Source organism: Pomacea canaliculata, linkage group LG9, assembly GCF_003073045.1.
Source record: "Pomacea canaliculata isolate SZHN2017 linkage group LG9, ASM307304v1, whole genome shotgun sequence".
Taxonomy (NCBI): Eukaryota; Metazoa; Mollusca; class Gastropoda; order Architaenioglossa; family Ampullariidae; genus Pomacea; species Pomacea canaliculata.
In genome coordinates, this window is record NC_037598.1 from 23,397,281 (window position 1) to 23,415,444 (window position 18,164).

The following is an 18,164-nucleotide window of genomic DNA, read 5'->3' on the forward strand; positions in this document are numbered from 1 at the left end:
AGAAAATTCTTAAAACTATTGGCTGTAGTTGGAATCCTTAGTGAACACCGCGGCAAAAGGGAGAGAACTCTGAAAAAAAAATTTCATGCCTTGAAAATGGAGGTTATTTCCCTTAGACCACAGCCCATGCCAGCAAACCTGAAACCAGAAATTGTCCAACTTAAGGTCGAGGACAACTATCTGTCTCACTGAAAGTGAATGTGACTAAAACAGCAAACACAGCAACAGATTCAGAGTATCAACAAAAAATTAAGAATTCGAAATCGTAAAATTCACTTTGGGTAGGTTACTTCAGAGCTCTGCAAACTTTGAACTTTTATTTCAGCGACCTGACGGAACTTTCATCAGACCCTACATTCAAGACAACGCCGATGGCACATTCAATGTCATCTACACTCCAGAGGATCTGGGCGTGTATGACGTCATTGTCAAGTATGCCGGTAAAAATGTCCCAGGTGCTCCCTTCCCGGTAAAAGCCACACCTACTGGCGATGCCAACAAATGCAGAATAACAGGTGCGTTGTATAATGCTGATTTGGGTAAATTATTGTGTTACGCGTTTGCCTGCAAGTATTCGTTAACAAGCTGAGATTCGCATAGTTTTCAAAAGTGATGATTGAGTAGGAATTTAGCCTGTAGTAAGGGCCTCTTTTTCTATGCCCTTGGGTAAGTGAGAAATGGTCGTATTTCCAAGCAGAATCTGTCGGTGGTTGGTATAACAGCACCTCCTCCCACCTTGTTCTTTTGTCATTTAAGAAATTATCTTCCTTTCTCACCGTCAGTACAGCTCATTAACAAGTTCATCTCAAAGAGTTATACTCCCTGGTTTGGAGAGTGATTAGCTCAAACAATGTCAGCCTTCGATACCTTGTCAGGATCCTGGTGTATTAGACTGGCCATGACATGCACACACCTTCCTCAGATATTTTTCGTCTGAAGTGTGAGACTAGCTTCGTAACTGACTTTTCTTTTACGAAGACCTCTAGTTATGATTTTAGTACTTTCAGCTAACCTTAAAACAATCAGCGATGACGGAGATAGTCGCTGCACAGTTTTACTTAGATTATGGAGCTTCGTTACCGACATACTGAAATACTACATGCCCATCACGAGTTATTTCTTAATTTTCTGGTTACTTTTCTATTTTCAACACTTTTGGCTGACAGTGGGAGAAGGTTATGAGTAGTATAAACTGGTGTGTGCTGGTGCTGGAAGTCTGTGTATTCTCTGACTGTGACAGAGGCGCCTGAGAAGAAGGTGCCCATCAACAAGGAGACAGTCATCACTGTAGACGCCTCACAGGCCGGCACTGGCCAGGTGACCTGCCGTATCCGCTCGCCCAGCGGCAGCGACATCGACATCGACATCATCGATAGAGGTGACGGCACTTTCACCATCTCTTTCACACCCCAGTTCCCCGGCGACTACACCATCAACATCAAGTTCGGCGGAAATCTCGTTCCCGATGGAGAATACACCATCGAGGTGAGCCCTCTTCGTCATGCTTGAGTGAACTCAATGCTAGAAGATTATTATTTACTTATTTATTTGAACATTGCTTGCTTCTTGCATGAGACTTGTTTCGCTTGGTCTTCGTTTTCCACTTTCCTTTAATTCATGTTGATGACTGAAGCTTCTACTACTTAGAGGCTAACACTTTTAGAGACTAAAGGAACAGCTACTCTTCCCTTTTAACTATACTTTCACCGTAAAATAACTTCACGGCTAATTTTAGCGGGAGGAGAATATGGCAGTGGGTCTGAGGCCGAGGGTTGACGGAGGGCTTTAATAATCGTCAGACGCAGAATTTATTCTCGAAGAAAATGTGGTAGCGCAGCTGACATGAATATTTTTCACACCAACTATTATTAGCATACTCATCTCCATAATCTGCTTAGCATTATAGATTTTTTAAATTAAAAAAAAACTATTAAACTACTTCTTCAGGCCTCCCACATCTGCTGGTCAGTCTGTCTGACGTCAGGTGTTGAATAAAGTAGGTTACAGACAACTTGATGTTAGGTGTTAGATAAAGGAGGTTACACAATTGTGTCTGATAACTTTGAAGTGTTTCATGATGTAAGTTACCTCAGTGTCTGAGACCTTGACGTTTGGTGTGATGTAGGTTGTAGAAATATGCCTGAGAACTTGGCATTCGGTGTTGAATGCTGAAGGTTACAGAAAATAGTCTGAGAACTTTTTGGTGTTCAGTGCTTAGAGAAAGAAGAAATGACTAAAAGGTAGGCAGCCAATACTTTAGCTTGGCCCGCTAAAAAGTGATGGATTTTCCCTGTCTACCTCCAGCCATGCAACTACTGCCATGGACGGCAGCCACAGGTGGCGTTTTGGCTGTTTTGTGGAGTCGGGTTCTGTCGACAAGTCCAGAATAAACATGAAGCTTATTCCTTTTTTTTTTAAGTCGGCAACCGTTGGCTGTTTTTTTTTCTGAGTAAGTTCGATGGAAACAATACCGACACGAAGGTGATTCAGGTTATGAAGAACGAGGACACACACACGCTCGCATGCACGCGCTTAGGTGGGCTAGCTCGATGCCTGAAGCGCAGCAGACGGCTAAGTGGCTAACAGTGTCTAAACATTTAGCTGCCTGCTAAGCGTTAATCACTCAGCTGACGGCAAGCAGTTCCACTGACTCAGGGTAGTGGCAGTCTGCTGACAGTCTCAAATAGCTCGACTGTCAGTGGACTGTTGAGCAGGAACTTGGCGCGAATCGCCGAACAGTCACGGTGCAGTCATGTTTTCGCATGTTTGATCAGTCTTTGGAACAACTGTTCCAGCGGGATTTTTTTTGTTTTGTTTTTTTGGCGTGTGAATGGAGGTAAACAGAACGGGAGATAACTGCAGCTTGTGCCATAAAGATTTTGTTAGAAGAGTTGTTTTTTTTTGTTTTGCAAGCGTTAAGTGAACCTCCTGTCTCACATCCCGAGACTACGTTATGGACTACGTGATGCTGTGCATTGCCATTACCTTTCCTAGACATACCGCATGCTGTGGACTCGCCTACGTGATGCCGTATGGCGCGCGCGCCACGTGAAGACGAGACGCCAGCCTCGCGCAGGTCTAGTGGCTGCTAGCGTTGCGCCTGACGCCTGACAATAACGAGGTTGTCGTCCTTTTGCTCTTCTGCTGCCGGGGGATTCCTAACATCGTTGATGTCTCAAGGTCTTTGCTCACATAGTTCCCTTTGTTAAGTCTACATTGTCAAGGCGAGGGCTGGATCGCCGTAAAGAGCGAACATTATTCATTTGGTTATCAGATACAGCAGTTCTGTGAAGACCAAGTAATGTGAGGACGTTTAACGGGCGGCCCTTGTCAATAGCGCTCTTCATTCGTGAAGAGTTAGAGGTGCCTCGAGCGAATTTTGAGAAAGGTCACGTGCGTTATCTTCAGTTCCAGTCGCCATGTTGTCGGTTCTGCTGTGGCGGCGCTTGCAGTCCGCTGATCGAGTGTCGAGAGAGCACGCTGAAGAATAAAGTGCACCTTCCTCAGTGTTAAAGCATCAAGACCCGACTACATGAGATAAGCCATTTACACGTCCATAACCCACAATAAATCACTAGCAAGTTCATCGCACCAAAGGTGTGGTAAGCGACGGGTTGTCGGCCCCTGTGAGGATCGACTCTGCGCGCCACACTTGTTAACAGTCTTGGCTACAGGAGTCATCATCGTGCTTCTTTTTTCAGCATTAGTAATCATTGGGGAAAAAAACATCGGCATTTTTCTCGAGCTTTTTCAGAAGTTTGTTTTGGAACTACGTTGCATTGTGGACTGGCAGGTGGAGGTGAACCAGGAGGTGCTCTGTTGCCATGCTCTCCGTAACGAGAGCGGGTAGCTGAGTGATTTGAGCACCATTGTCGGAGATGTTCACTCATTCTGACAGGGCGCAACGAACTTTTCCCAGTTGACCCTTGCTGCTTTCTAGCACCTGACCTCTTTAGACGGGTTGTGAAGGAAAGACAGCGAGGGTGAGAAATGGGCACTACCCTCTCAAACCTGGCTTCAGGAAAAGTGAGGGTTCCAATTATCTCTCTCCCCAACGACTAGAAGTCGCTGAGCTACCTCCTACCCCGCCTCCCTTTCAGACTTTTTATCCTTTAAAACGCGAGCTTTCTGAGTACGAAAACATCCTTTGTGCCTTCCTTCATCATTTCTGGGCGGTCTGGAGGCGCAACGGTTAGCGCCTGTCAGTGAGAGTTGGCTGTCCCTGGTTCAGATCTCATCTCGGGCATGCCGTTCTTTCTCTGCGTATTGTGTCTTTTTACAAGGCTGGCTATTTTCCCGTGATACAGCCTTAGTTGCTAGCTGGTATTCCACCAGTTCCACCGCCTGCTTTTTCTTCCATCTATCCTGGGATCAACCTTTGGGCGTCCTTCGATTTCTCACTGTCCACATTAGCTTCGAACTTGGCCAGTTTTCACAGCCCTTCACATCCAGCTCGATCATTCCTTATCGCGACATACAAACTTCTTTATGTCAGGATGCGAATTTCCTCCATTTTTTCCCTATGTCAGCAGACTGGTGAATCGCGATCCTCTTTGGCAGCAGTTAGAACCTTCTGCATTGGAAGACAAAACACGATAACTCTGGCGCACGAGTTGTGCTGGATTGCGGTTCTTTGCCAGACGGAAGGCAGCTTTTCCAGCAAATTGCCAAAGTCTTTGGACGATGAGTTGCGCGCCTTGACTGACGCCGCGCTGCTCGCTGGCAGTTTTTTTGTCTTCGCATCTGATTTTTGAGCTTTGAACATAGACACCGTCCGTAGTATCAGAAGTTGTTTTAGGGGGAAAACATTGCTCGCAAAGATGAGAGTGGGAGTACCTTCTCTGTTTGAAGGTGGATAACTCTGGAAGTAAGCGAAGACAGGGGGTTATCATCAGCTTTTCTGGAACTCTCGACTCTTGAGGGTTGAAGAAGGAGACTGTATGAAGAATTTCACTCAGTGGTAGCGAATATTTTTTAAAGGCTTTCTTTGGCCCATAAGTATAATGCGCTGATGATCCTGAAGCTGAAGGGAAGGGGTGTTGAGAGAAAGTGAAGTTTGTGGGCGGTGTGTAGACCCTGCATATGAATGGCATCATTCATCAGTTGCGATTGAAGTCCTCCCATCTTTAATCTTTAGTAGGACAATAACAGACGCCTAGGAATGTTCAAGTTATTTTAAGGGAGGCGCAAGAGATTTTTTGTCGATGGCAATGGAATGTAATAAAAGGAGAGCTCAGTGAGTAGAAACATTAGAATATTCATTTCAAATATCCAAAACGCAGCATTACAGTCGAGCAAAGAACCGGAAGTAAATATAGTCTGAGAATGTTTGGTGATTCGGTCTTTGCAAGAACAATCGGTGGAACTTGCACTTCGGTAGTTAATAGTAACTCAGGTTCAGTGTAAATCGTTAGTTCCTACTCTTATTAGAGACAAGGAAGATTGCACGCGCACACACACACACACGCACACACAGCGCGTGCCTGTGCCCAGTAATGGGGATAGAAAGTGTAGTAAGTGCTTTAACACACAGATACCGGGCTGATGGCAGACCTGGCTTCACAAGCATCTCCACAAGATTGCGACACCATCCAGCGGCAGTTTTCTAAACTCGCCCCTAATGTCTAGTGAGAATGAAGTTTAGGCCTGGTTTTCACATCGCCTGACGATGTACAGTAGCGGTTAGTGAGCAGATGACGAGTTGTGTATAATGATATTTACTTTCCTCTTGCCCTCCGCCATACTTTGCCGGCGAAACAGCGCTGCATCTTGTTCCTGACCCGACACCGAGGGCCGCACCACACCAACCACACCACAGCCGGCGTGGTGCTCACCGCTCGCCAACACTCGCTAACACTCGCTCTCCACCTTCACGACCAGTGCGCCAGGATTCACTGGCTCCATTTCACCCTTCCTTCTAACTTTCACCACACCCTACCTGCACGAGGAACTTTGGGGGGAAAATTGAAAGACAGAAGTTTGTTGAAAGATAGGGCCATCTCCCAGATGGAATCGGTGGGGTTGAGATCGCTTTTCAGATTAGAAACCCGCAAGGAGATGTTTGCTGGCAAACCTTGGGCATCATGGGGGAGGGTAGCACTGGAGTAGTGAGGTAGGATTAAAAAACAGAAAAAAAGATGGAGTGAGGGATATTTTTTTACATGTCTTTTCACTGTTCTGCGCCATTCCTCATTCTTTAGTGAGCAGACAGTTGGCGTGATCTGCTGCACGTGCTATTGTCCTGACTGCGCGTGTGAATTATTTAGGTGCTTTAAATATCTACAATGTGTGTTCATTAACCCTTTATCGTGAAGATGGTGTAGTCACGTGCGTCTCGCGCTCCAATCAGTCACGTAGCCGCTTAATTCCAACAAGCCAGTTGTCCTGAAAGGAATATTTTAAACTGTTAAGTAGATGAGTCGCTTTCCATCGTTTCAATCATCTGGTGGGATTTTTTTTTTATTCCCAAATTGAGTTATCTTCCCCGCGTAAATGGTCAAATTTACTGCTTCATTTGTAGGTCTGGACGCGCGCACGTCTTTCCCTCAAAAGGAATAACAAGAACACTACAACTTTGAACTAAATGTTTTCTACCAGTTTCGTTTTTTGGCCGTTCAAAGTCGAGGCCCCGCCTCCTGTCTTAGCCTCCTTCCCCCGAATATTTCTATCAGCCACCCCTCTTTCAGGACACCTCCACCCCGGTTGGACGATCAGTGCTGTTTCATTGGTCCAGAATCGCGTCAAAGCTGTATCTTGGAGCTGTTGGCGCCGCCCATTTCAGAAGCTTGAAAGGACATGACAGGGATAACTGGGAGTTTGGAAGGAGGGGGGTGAGATGGGGGATTTACTGGAAAACTAGTCTGCTCAGAGCGGGGGAGAAAAATACCTTTTTTCTTGGTCCCCTTTTTTTCTCTTGGCGATAATGGGAAAAGACATGCAAGCGCCGTTGTGATACCTTGCTTGCCGTTGGAGACAGCTTGTAGTAGTGGTCCGTGTGTGTGTGTAGGGGGAGCCCAGGAGCCCTCGCCACAAGCGTGCCTTGCAGTGTTTTTCAAATTTCCACACGCAAAAGAGTTCCGCCGTGTTCGGTCTGCTGCGATTCGCTCCTCCCTCTGCGTTAGCGAGTTGTGGAGTCTTCTGCCCCTGACTTTGTTGGATGTAACGAGTGTGGCCAACAGTGCCTTTGGAGTGTTTGTTACAAAACATTTAGCAGCATTCCTTCTTGAAGCTTTGGATTTTTGTTTCTGAGCGAAAAAAACCCTCAAATCTTTGAGACGGATTACGTGAGTTTGATTTGTATCAGAAGGTAAGTTGCGGACATCTTTTGGAAGTGATTAGTTGAGTGATGGAAGCCACTGGGCATGACCACTAAAGCTCTTCCACTAACAGTCGTCCAAGCTTGTTGTCCTTGTTCGTCCTTACTCCATTGAACTATTGTCTAGACAGTCTCTCAGGTGACCTCAGAGCATCAGTCTATGGAGCGGTCCTCTTAGGCCATCTGAGACCATCGTGAAGACTTGCCAGATATCTTATGACCAGTAATATTGACACCTTCAATCTGAGGTCAGTAGACTTTTTCTCCTGAGGTCACTCAGGAAAAAATGCGGGCTTTTGATTTCAGAAAGTCACATAGACGTGGAAAAAAATGACCGTAGAGTACTTTTGTAAGATTTCACACCGAGTTCAAATGTATTATATTCTGGTGAGCTCGTTTGAGTACTTTTGAAGACATAGATAAAGTCTTTGCCCTCCCAACACGATGACACGATTAGAGAAACAGGCTCTGCGAGCAAGTCCAGTGACAGTCCAGGTTGTAATTTAATTTGTATCTCGGTAACAACATAAACTACATGGACATTAGGACATAAAGAGAAGTAAGTCGGTCTTGTCCTTAAGAACCAGTCAGATGGACTGGGATGTGTCCTCACGCCTTCGGCGCCACACAGAAAGAAGGAGGTGTGCTGTGAGTTGTAGAGTTTCTCTCGTAAGTTATCGCGGTTTTCACATTTATTACACACATCGTTTTATTAAACCCCTCAAAACCAGCTAGTTACCTACCCGTGGGTAGACTGCCCATGACCGTAGATAGGAGCATGGGTTGGAGTCTTTATTCTGGGGATTGTGGGAATGGAAGGAAAGAGAATGGTAATCAACACCATCTTTTTTTCGCTCCGATGTATTAATCATCATCAATACGATAACGATACTTCTTTCATTCTTTCGTGGTTTCACATATTTATATGTGCGAGCCTTTTGTCTTTCTGTAGGTCAGTCATTAGCCTCGTCAGGTGTGTGTGTGGTGTTCTAAGAGGGTCCAGGAGGAGATTTCCGTAGATGAATGACATTCAAAGCCAACATTTCACATTTATGATCGTTGTGCACTTATTCAGCCATTCGTCCAGGATTGGTGGACTATTAGAATGTCACGTGCTACATCGTCAGCATCCTGACTCCCCAGAAGATCATCATCTGTCTTCCCGAATGACTTAGTGGTATGCCGAGGACATCGCCAGCTTCTGATGGTTCCTAGATACCAACTTCCCTGATTCGCACAGTCATCGCTGATAACACGTGACAGCGGGAAATGGCGCCGGTTTCTTCGGGTGCAGCTCATTGGACTTCACAAGCAGTGTACAGGCTCAGACCCTCAAGTTTCTGAAATATCGCTTTGGCGGGTTTGAGAAGTAAGGGCAGATGGCCTTGCGCGTAGTTTCCGACTGAGTCAGTCCCGCGGGTTTGTAAACGGGATCCCTATCCGGGTCATAGGTGTCCGGCGAGTCTGAAGATCTTCTTAAGAAATATCTGAAGAAGTTCTTACATATCCGGAAATTTCCGAAGATATCCGAAGATGGTCGTCGGTGTCTAGAGACATGGGAGGATCTTTTATGTCCAGACACGCGCATTACCCACCAACATTATTGTCATATGCTTATGGGTTACGGGGGAAGACGGGCGAGAAGACCTCAGACGACAAGGTTCATGGGTCAGCTGTGGAGTTGTGGTGGGGTTTGGTGGTGAGAAGCGAGTACAGAGATTCTTCGACAGCCGTTGAACTCAAGGCCACAAGGAATGCCGCCGACCATACTTTTACGAATAGTCCTGGTAATTCAATTAGAACTTGCACTTCCTGTGCATGTTGGTTGCTTCCCCTGATTGGACCGGATAACCAAAACGGTTTTATATCTCGATATTCTCGCCGTCTGACGGGTGCTTTCCCGCGGGAGTCTCGCAGTTACTTCGAGATTCTTGATGCCTGACGCATCATCGAGATTCTTGCCTTCTGACAGTGCTTCTGGCGCCGAGTGTTGCCAGCATGTTCATGTTCTCACAGCGAGGGCAACACCCCCTCCGGAGAATTGTTCATTTCTTCCTCAGCCATCGTCTCGCGCAGCCGCACTGAGCTTTTGTCCCATCAACCATGGCCAGAACAGGGAGACAAGAATTCTTACTAAATTTTGTCACGCTAAGAACGGAAGCAACAACCATCAGCATAAAGGGAAGTCATCGGTGACTGGCGGAGGAATTCGTGCTTCTCGCTTACGACAGGAATTACTGGCTTTTTTGAACGACTTCATCACGAGGGGAAGGGGAGGGAGAGGGAGTCGAGGCGTTGTTGGCTCAGACTCGGTTCCATGAGTTCAACTCCGCGGTCGACAAACTCCCCCTCCCATTCCCCTTCCCCTTTTGATGTTGCAAGGCGCGTTGTCTGCCCATAGAAGTTTTCCCACAAATGCTTCAACCTCCACGGGGTCAGGGACTTGGGCAGAAGATGGAAGCCGGCGGCGTAGGGTGAGCGGAATGACATAGAGATATCAGGCCCACCGAGATGCTGCCAGCGCGAGAGGCTGATGAGTATTTACAGCGGAGCCTTATCTCTTGCCGCCTCGCTCTCAGACTCGGAAATGCGGTTACACCTCTTGAAAGCTGCGCGACTTCGGCGGTACGGATGACGTGGACCTGCAGAAGTGGCGCGTGCACGTCTCAGCCCTCGTTCCTGACCCGCTCCTTTCATCAACCCGCACGCGCGTTCGACATCACAAAGGGAGGTTTGGGGGGGGGGGCTGCTTTCATCACCGAGCTTGTCTTTTTTTTGTTTGTTTGCCGATAAGTCGGTATTCCGGCAACACGGTGTTATCTGTGGAACTCTCCATAAACAAGCGCTTCGACGTGCACCGGGTCATGGACTTCTGGCAGAAGCTAGAAGCGATGGTTGTACTTTAAGTGTTTAGCTCGCTGCAAGAATGTTGCGACTTCCAGAACTTTCTGTACATTTGCCTTTCTCCCCGCCATCTCTCTTCCCATCGCACGCGCCTCGTCGCACCTCCTTCCCTCGACCCCAGCCTCGTTTTTCCTCCTCCTCCTCCCGCGGGCTTCTGAGTGACAGCAACACACGACAAATCATTCCCTCAGTCTGAAATTTCTGATAAATGGGTCTGTGACTCTACTGTCGCCTTCATGCACGCGCACACACTCTCTGAGCGATTGAGTTAGTGTGAGCGAGAGATTTTAAAAACACTTGGAGGCTTTTAGCTTTTCCTTTTTGTTAAACACGATGTGGATTCTTCCAGACAGCCTTCCTACCTTCTTTATTCCCTAATCTGATTGTCTTTCCCTCTCATGTCAAGTATTGTGTGAACTCTCTCCAACCTTGCCCTGTGACATTGTAGCCTAGACGATAGGTGTCCGCGTTTAAACTGGTGTTATACAAATATGCGATTTTGTAAAACACTTTTGATGTCAAATTCTAGCAAGAATGACAACAACAACTCACAGCACATCTCTGTTCAGTGTTACGAGGCAGCAAGCAGTTTGTCAGAGCAGTTAGGGGGAGTAATGAGATGTTTTGACGACCCTGCGTCAAGACTGGCTAAGTTTGTGAATAAGTATAAATTATTTCCCTTGGCATCTTTCCCCATCTCATTATGTTTGAGTATAGTGTCAGTGGGATGAAGCTTTTTCAATATGAATTAGCAGGAAAGAGATGTTTTCTTGACAGTTATTTCGCTAACCTCGTAACAAGAATGACGATGGAAAAGGAAAATCCATCAGAATCCCGTTATCAGACGAGATTTCTCTCCCTTTATGCCAGCTTGTCCGTCTGTCCGTCTGACTGATGCTAAGACTGGGTCAAGGACTTTTATGTGCTCACAAACATGCGCACACATGCGCGCATTATTCAGACTTATTGGATGAAATTGTATTAGACATGAGTAGCACACGCACACATTCCAACCATTAGCTGCTGTAGCACTGTGAGATAGATAGAACACTCACTGGTAGGAATATTTTTTTAGGGGTGAGCTGTCTTCACTTCTAAACAATAAATGCAAGGAAAGATTGAAAGAAGTGAAATCTCTTCAGCTTTCCTCTCAACTCTCGAGGTTCGAGGAGCTAACAAACGTGCAAACGTGAACATCGCAGCCGTACACAGTCGCACGCAGGAGGGTTAAAAAGGTCAAGGCCTTGTGAGGGTGTGTGGCTGGGAGGGGAGGTTGCACGCACGCGCAATCTCTCATCTTTTTTTTTTTCTTCCATTCCTCGAGTCCCAGCCTGTGAGTCATCGTACCGCCTGATGGCTTGCACAGGTGCTTCCTCTGGCACATGATCGCCTCCCTTTCCTCCCATTATGCCCCTTTCATTCATCATCGATGCCATCCAATCTTTGAAGAATGAGGGACCCTCAGCATCGTCAGGAAAATTTGTTTTTGATAAAAGCCTGCACAAAGTACCCCGGGTCCTCGTTTGTACCGAGACTTCTAACGGTTCTTTGAGGGTTGATACAATCTCGTTATCCAATACACGACAATCTTGCGGAAGGCGTTTGAAGATATATTGAAGTAGATAAATGTATTGACATGTAAGTATATTGCGACCCTTTTTCAGGAATACAATTAAGAAAAAAAAAAAAAACAAAAAAAAAAACAAAAATACTTATTTTTGCTGACGTTTGCAGTTTTTGGTATTAGCCTGATCATCGGTGCTTTAAACATCACTAACTTGAATTTTTCTCTCTGCACTTTAAAGAAACCCTGCATGACCTAGGAGGAGCTTCAGTAGTCGATGCATGTTTGTTTGTCTCAAGCCCACTGATACAATGTTAGAGCAGTCAACAGCACTAAACGGGTGTAGAACTGCCTCCACACTGGGTGTTCATCCCCTTCAGTTAACAGTTAACTCGGGAACAGAAAGCTTGTACTGATGTCTTGCTGAGGGCTGTAGTGTCTGCTCGACTGATGTTGTATGAATAATGTTTGTCTGTGGTGTAGACAGTAGATAGTGCAGACAGAACATAGTTGTGTTGGTGCTGTGTGAGAGAGTGATCGTCTGCCGCTGTAGTTTGCTATTATTTCACAGTGTTGTGGATTTTGAGTGTAACAGTTCAGTGCTTCAAACATTTATTCGCTCGAGCTTATGCTTTGAGAAAGACATTGGCTATTGTTAAAGACATTGGCTATTGTTAAAGACATTGGCTATTGTTAAAGACATTGGCTATTGTTAAAGCATCATTTTTGATGTTTAGTTACTGATTGAGTTATTTTCTGATGATCAACTGAAATGTGAGCTTTGGGGAGGTTTCAAAATTCATTTATTATAAGCTGCTATATAACAGAGGTGGTTGTAATCGTAGTCAGACAAGATTGCTAAGGAAGGTGCTTTGATAGGATGAACTTTTAAAGGGAGAATAAAGTGTTGTTAGAGCAATATGAACTCCAATACTCTAAGCTTCTTTATGTATACCTTGCATAACTCCCATGCTATTTGGTAAAGCGTGCAGTTCGTTCGTAAGTGCGTACCAGTGTGTGTATGTGGAAGAAAGAGTTAGAGGTTAGAGGGATGGAAAGATTTTGAAGCAAAGGCTCTCAGCCCATTTCTTTTTTTTGTTTTTGTTTTTTTGTTTTTTTTGAAAATGAGTTGTCCTCCTGAAGAGCGATTCACCGCAGGATGCTATTGGCTGGTTTCTGTGCACAGTTGAGGATAGTAGTTGACTGCTGTGCAAGAAGATAGAAAGGAAGTAAACCCATTTTAGCCTCATTACCTGCAAATTACAAATATTCCCAGTGAGAGTGGAATTGTCGGTGGTAGCCACAAACCTGAAATAACTGGTCACGTGTGTGTGCGTGCGCGCGTGCGTGTGTGTATTTCTCTTACTCTGACCACTGCACATTTGCCAAAGTTCCATCCATCCACTTGTTCTGGTCCTCCTCCCACCTCCCCCCTTGCACTCTGCGTTGATTGACATGGTGCATGCGCATGACCTTGACCTGTGTGACCTTTGCCTGTCCCTGTAGGCCGTCACCGAGGAGGAGTATGCGGAGTACGTGTTACAGCAGGAGGTAAGTGTTCACCCTCTTTCATTCCATACCATTAACCCATTAACTAGTGTGAACATTAATATCACGTGGTTCTAATATTGAACACCCGCGTACCAACGAGTTCTGTAGAGAACACCCACCCCTATGTACAGCACCCTTTTAAAAAAAAACCCAAAAATAATTTTCTGAGCGACGATTAACATCTCTATGAGCAGCACGATGTTACATTATCTTTTCATTGTTGTTGATATTGTGATTTAGTGATATTGATGACTTAATGAGTCTAGCACGACCACACGACAGTTAATATAAGAATAATTTGGACATTTATTTCTTAAAGTGATAACACTGTGTATTTGCTAACATTGTGAGATAACATAATGTTCGATTGTTTAAAATATTTCTTTGTCGACTCGTCAGCATCTAAAAAGTCTGTGAACATTATTGTGGAGACATCGTGTGATCCATTACCATTTCCTTTGCAAACATCGCCTCGCTCACCGAACCACCGCGGGCTTAGTTTTGAAGAAAAATCCATTAACTTCAGAGCATCCTGCGCGGTCCTCTCAATTTGTGCCAATTATAAAAGGCATAAAAACATCCCCCGAAGTTGTAAGCTTGTAGTTTGGCAGAGAAACATGGAGACCTTGCAAAAAGGGTCGAGAGAGGGAGAGCATCATTATCAAGAGAGCTCCCTGGGAGAGGAACCAGGCTGATGTTGCCATTCGTTTCATTTTCTTTTCCACCCGGTCCACAGCTCATCAAGTTAACATCTTAGATGTTGGTAGAAACAACATTGTTTGTGTCGACCCCTCGGCTGCGGTGTCCATCGATAACAAAATACAAACTTCTGATCATCGTCTGTTGATGATATGAACTTCCAGCTTGCACAGAATTCAATTTTTCTTCTAAAAAGAGGCAGGAGTAGATTATGTCCACTATAACTAGTATAACGAGTACATCGTGTCTACCATGCTTACAAATGTTACCAAACAGTCATTGAGGTGAGTGGTAAGCACTAGTATGAAGGCAGCGCGCATGCGCACTGGGCCCCAGGATGTTCAAGGAGAAGTTAGCAGCAGGTGCCGTAGTGTAAACTGAAATATCGTTCTGCTTTTTCCTGAAGGGATTAATCATTTGGATCCCGAGAAGAGGTGATCTATAGCTGTCTAGCACATTCACATGTTGCTGGTGGCATGATGGCTTCATTAATTAGCCTCACCATCCAAGTGCTGATGGCGGCAGCTCGTGCCGTGGCTTCCTGTTCTAACGGACGGAAGGGTTCATCGAAGACATTGGGTCGCCAGTTTTGAGTACCGAAAACACCCGTGGACTTGAAAATCAAAGAAAATTAAATCCTCGGAAGGAAATAAAAATATTTTTTAGTGTATCTACTAGTTTCTCTTTTGAGTTACAAACTGTTTTCGTGGACGATTTGAAACTAGCTTTGGTTTGATTGGACAAAATTTGTCTGGATGTTAAAGTTTTTAAAAAAATAGAAGCCATGAGCTTCTTCATCATAAATTGTTGTTAATTATTTTTAAAAAACCATCCCAACTGCCTCCGTCTGCTTGGTCAGCGCGAACTTTGGAGAGTGGCAGACAGGAACAGCCAGCGACTTGTGCTGTGCGAAGAGTGCACCAGAGGGCCATTAGTTCATTACCAGGGTGATCAAAGATGCATTTCCTTCACTGGGATGGAGCTGAAGATCTCAATCTCAAGAGCTAATTTAAGGTCACCTGTACCCGGTGTAGACAAGCTACAGGAAGTGCTTGTGTTCAGCGTCGATGTGCGGTTCTCAACACGCGCCATCTTCTCGTCGTGTCTGCCACAGGAACTTGTCCTCACAAACAGTCGCAGAGGAACACCTGCTGGATAAGGAACCGGCAGAGACACTCCTACGCACCTGTTGGGCTTTAAAAACTATTTTAAAGTCTGTTTGTACACTAGCTTCCTCTCTCTACTTCCGGTATGTGACCTGTGAGAAGTGGGAGAGCACTGCGCCGAGAGCCTCACATTCAAAACCTCGCTGAACAGTTCAGCCTCCATCTGACTTCTCCACCACGACTGATGCAACGACATTTTATCAGACATGGCAAAACCAGAGGACTATGGAAAGATGACATTGTGCTTTAGATCGATGAGATTGCAAAGGAGAAAAATATTAGCTGACTTTCTGGAGTGTATTTCTCCGTCAGGAGGCGAGTTTCAGTGCTCCTGAAGGAAGACATTACAAGTGGAGTGATGACACTTGGGTGATGACATTACAAGTAAACTGAGGACATTACACAATGGAATGAAGACATTTCAGAGTGAAATAGTTTGAATTATGTAGTAGAGAGATGTAATTATCAGATACTTCTTTGGCCTTTTGTAACTCGCCCCGTTCACCAACACCAGTCTGCCAGTCTCTTAACTGTGGCTTCTCACCCAACTCCTGTAGAAATCTGTCATCTCCATCAAGCGATGTGTTGATGTGCTTGCACCCCTAACCCTCGAGGTGCGCACGGGGAAAGAGACTAGCGCGGGTGTAGGCTTTACCCAAATATCTTCTAGTCTTACATCACCGGTTATTTATCTAAAGCCTTCTCCTGTTTAACCAGGCGGGGAAGCTGAATGCCCGATGTAATAATAAGCTTTGGCCTGTAACGGTCCGTAGCAAATTTTGATTGGCTGACAGCTTGTGTGTACAGAGATATGAGTCTTATGACTTACTGGTCTACACACCATTCTAGCCTTTTATTACCGCCTGTAGGAGATGGGTCATTTGCGTCAGTCGGATGGAAGGAGGAATGGAGAGAGGGAGGATATGGCGAGGAGCACTTGTGTAAATTGTAGATCATGGATAGGGACGGGTAAGAGGGGGAACTACCTTCAGAAATGAGCAATACGCAGTTAAATGCTAGTTTTTGAATACAACCAAACAGGATGTTGAAACCGGAAAGAATCTTCGTGCACCGCTTGCTGAGTGCAAAGTTTTACTGATGTGTTAGGGATGTGATCGTGAGGACGATTTCGATGAAGACTTAGATGTCTTCTTGTCTGATTTGATGAGCTACAGCGGGATGTTAAAATAGATATTTTAGAGAAAAATTTGCCCTTTCTGTGACTGAAAGATACGAGAGTCTTGTTTTCGTAAACTGACTTTTTTAGAAGAATGAAGGCATGGAATGGAGACGAGCGCCTTTCGTTTAAGCGCAGAACTCGATCATCCTAAAACAAACAAACCATCGAGCGGCAAACACTTGTGGGTCAGGAACAGGTGCAAGAGGACAAAATATTCTCCAAGGATGTCTTCAATCTGGAACTAAAATGGCAGGAAAACAAGTTTGTTCGTGTGTAAGCTCGGAGTAGTAGGCACAGAATTTTAACTGAAATGATTACTTCAACAACACCCGTCCACTGCATGTACACAGGTTTGTCCACACCTGCCTAGTTACCTACCTAGCTAGGGAGATACAAAAAAACTAGCACTACCCCAGTGTTGACTTTACTGCAGGAGTGCAAGTCTGTACTAGAGAACATAGGACCATACAACATGGAAACATCCTCATAAAATCAGTGTAGGTATAAGATATTAAGAGGTATTTTTTTCACTAGAGACAGATGCAAGGTCTATTTCTTGATTAGGTATTAGTTGGTCACCGGGTACCTTTGTTGACTATCTTTAGGTATCAGGTGATCTTCAAGTACCCGTAATTAGCAGCTGTGGTAAGGAGTCGATTACTGGAGATCTCTCAAGGAGAATGTATCCTTTAATGTGTGTGTGACCAGGTAGATTACCCTGTATTGTTTTCTCTGTGCTAGGTGGGTGAGGAGGTGATCACCCAAGATACTGTGGACACTGTTCACGCTGCGCCAGGTCTCCTCAGGCCCGTTGACTTCTGCTTCCAAGTTGGACCCATCTTCAACTTCGTCTCAGGTATGTCTTTAAACCTCCTTCATTCTTTTTCAATCTGCGACTCAGCCTTCTTCTATCGCTCGCTTCTTTCATTCATTCTTTTTTTTTCTCATCCGTTAGCAGTTTGTTGTAAAACACTAGTCTTGTAGGGGCTGCGCCCCCTTCCTGCTAACCCTACTTCATGTACACGAAGCGAGAAGTGCTGCCAAGAAATGCTTGACTGCCGAGCGCTCAATCTGCCTGCACACTCGGCGCCCATCATTCCACCCGACCGTTGGTAGACTTGGCGCTGGGCGCGCGCCCGCAGTCACAGTGGAGGGAATAATTGTGCTTAGCACGCTGTCTGGCACGACTGGAAGCAGGAGAGGGTGGTTTGGTAACTTTCAATGTTTGCAACCAACACTCCTCCTCTCCTCACCTGCCTACCCCTCCGCTACTCTCGGGCAAACTAGATGGCGTCTTCGACATTTTTTTCTCGCTGGCATCCTCCGTCTGGCGGAAGCGGCAGCAGAGCGGAGCGCTAGGTACATTCCTGCATATCAAGTCTTTGGTATTCGTGTAGAAAGCCAGGGAATAGTGCAACTCCTTTTTGTTTTACCAAGAAATGTGTTTTCATTCCAGCAAATCTTGGCGAAGGGGTTTTCTTGCATTCAAAGAAAAACCTCTACGGCTGGATTATGTTGGTTGTGAAGCATTTGCTATGTAGATAAACATGCTTAAAAGTTTCCCTCCCTCGAGCGTCACCTGGTTTTTCTTGTCCTACATTTACATCTCAGGTGTGTTTTTGTAAGTTAGGTCTGGGAATAAAAAGATCTATCTTTTTTCTGCTCCGATAGTTGTGGTAATGACAGGTGGTTTTCAAACCGTCGAAAATTGTAATAACTGTTGTGGTGGTTGTTGTGGTAGTAAGAGGAAGACAAGTGGCAGCAGTAATAACACCATCACAATAA

At 45.4% G+C, this 18,164-nt stretch overlaps 1 protein-coding gene across 5 annotated transcripts in view; it reads left to right on the plus strand.

Annotated features, from left to right (window-relative positions):
- Positions 1–18,164, plus strand: part of LOC112571578 (filamin-A-like) — an 83,467-nt gene that overhangs the window by 42,541 nt on the left and 22,762 nt on the right. For 4 of the 5 annotated variants that reach the window (XM_025250660.1, XM_025250659.1, XM_025250661.1 and 1 more), the window contains 4 exons: positions 326–515; positions 1,241–1,485; positions 13,290–13,334; positions 17,121–17,235. In XM_025250660.1, the coding sequence (XP_025106445.1) occupies positions 326–515; positions 1,241–1,485; positions 13,290–13,334; positions 17,121–17,235 (595 nt within the window). The remainder of the gene's footprint in view (positions 1–325; positions 516–1,240; positions 1,486–13,289; positions 13,335–17,120; positions 17,236–18,164) is intronic. The other variant, XM_025250662.1, reaches the window with a different exon arrangement.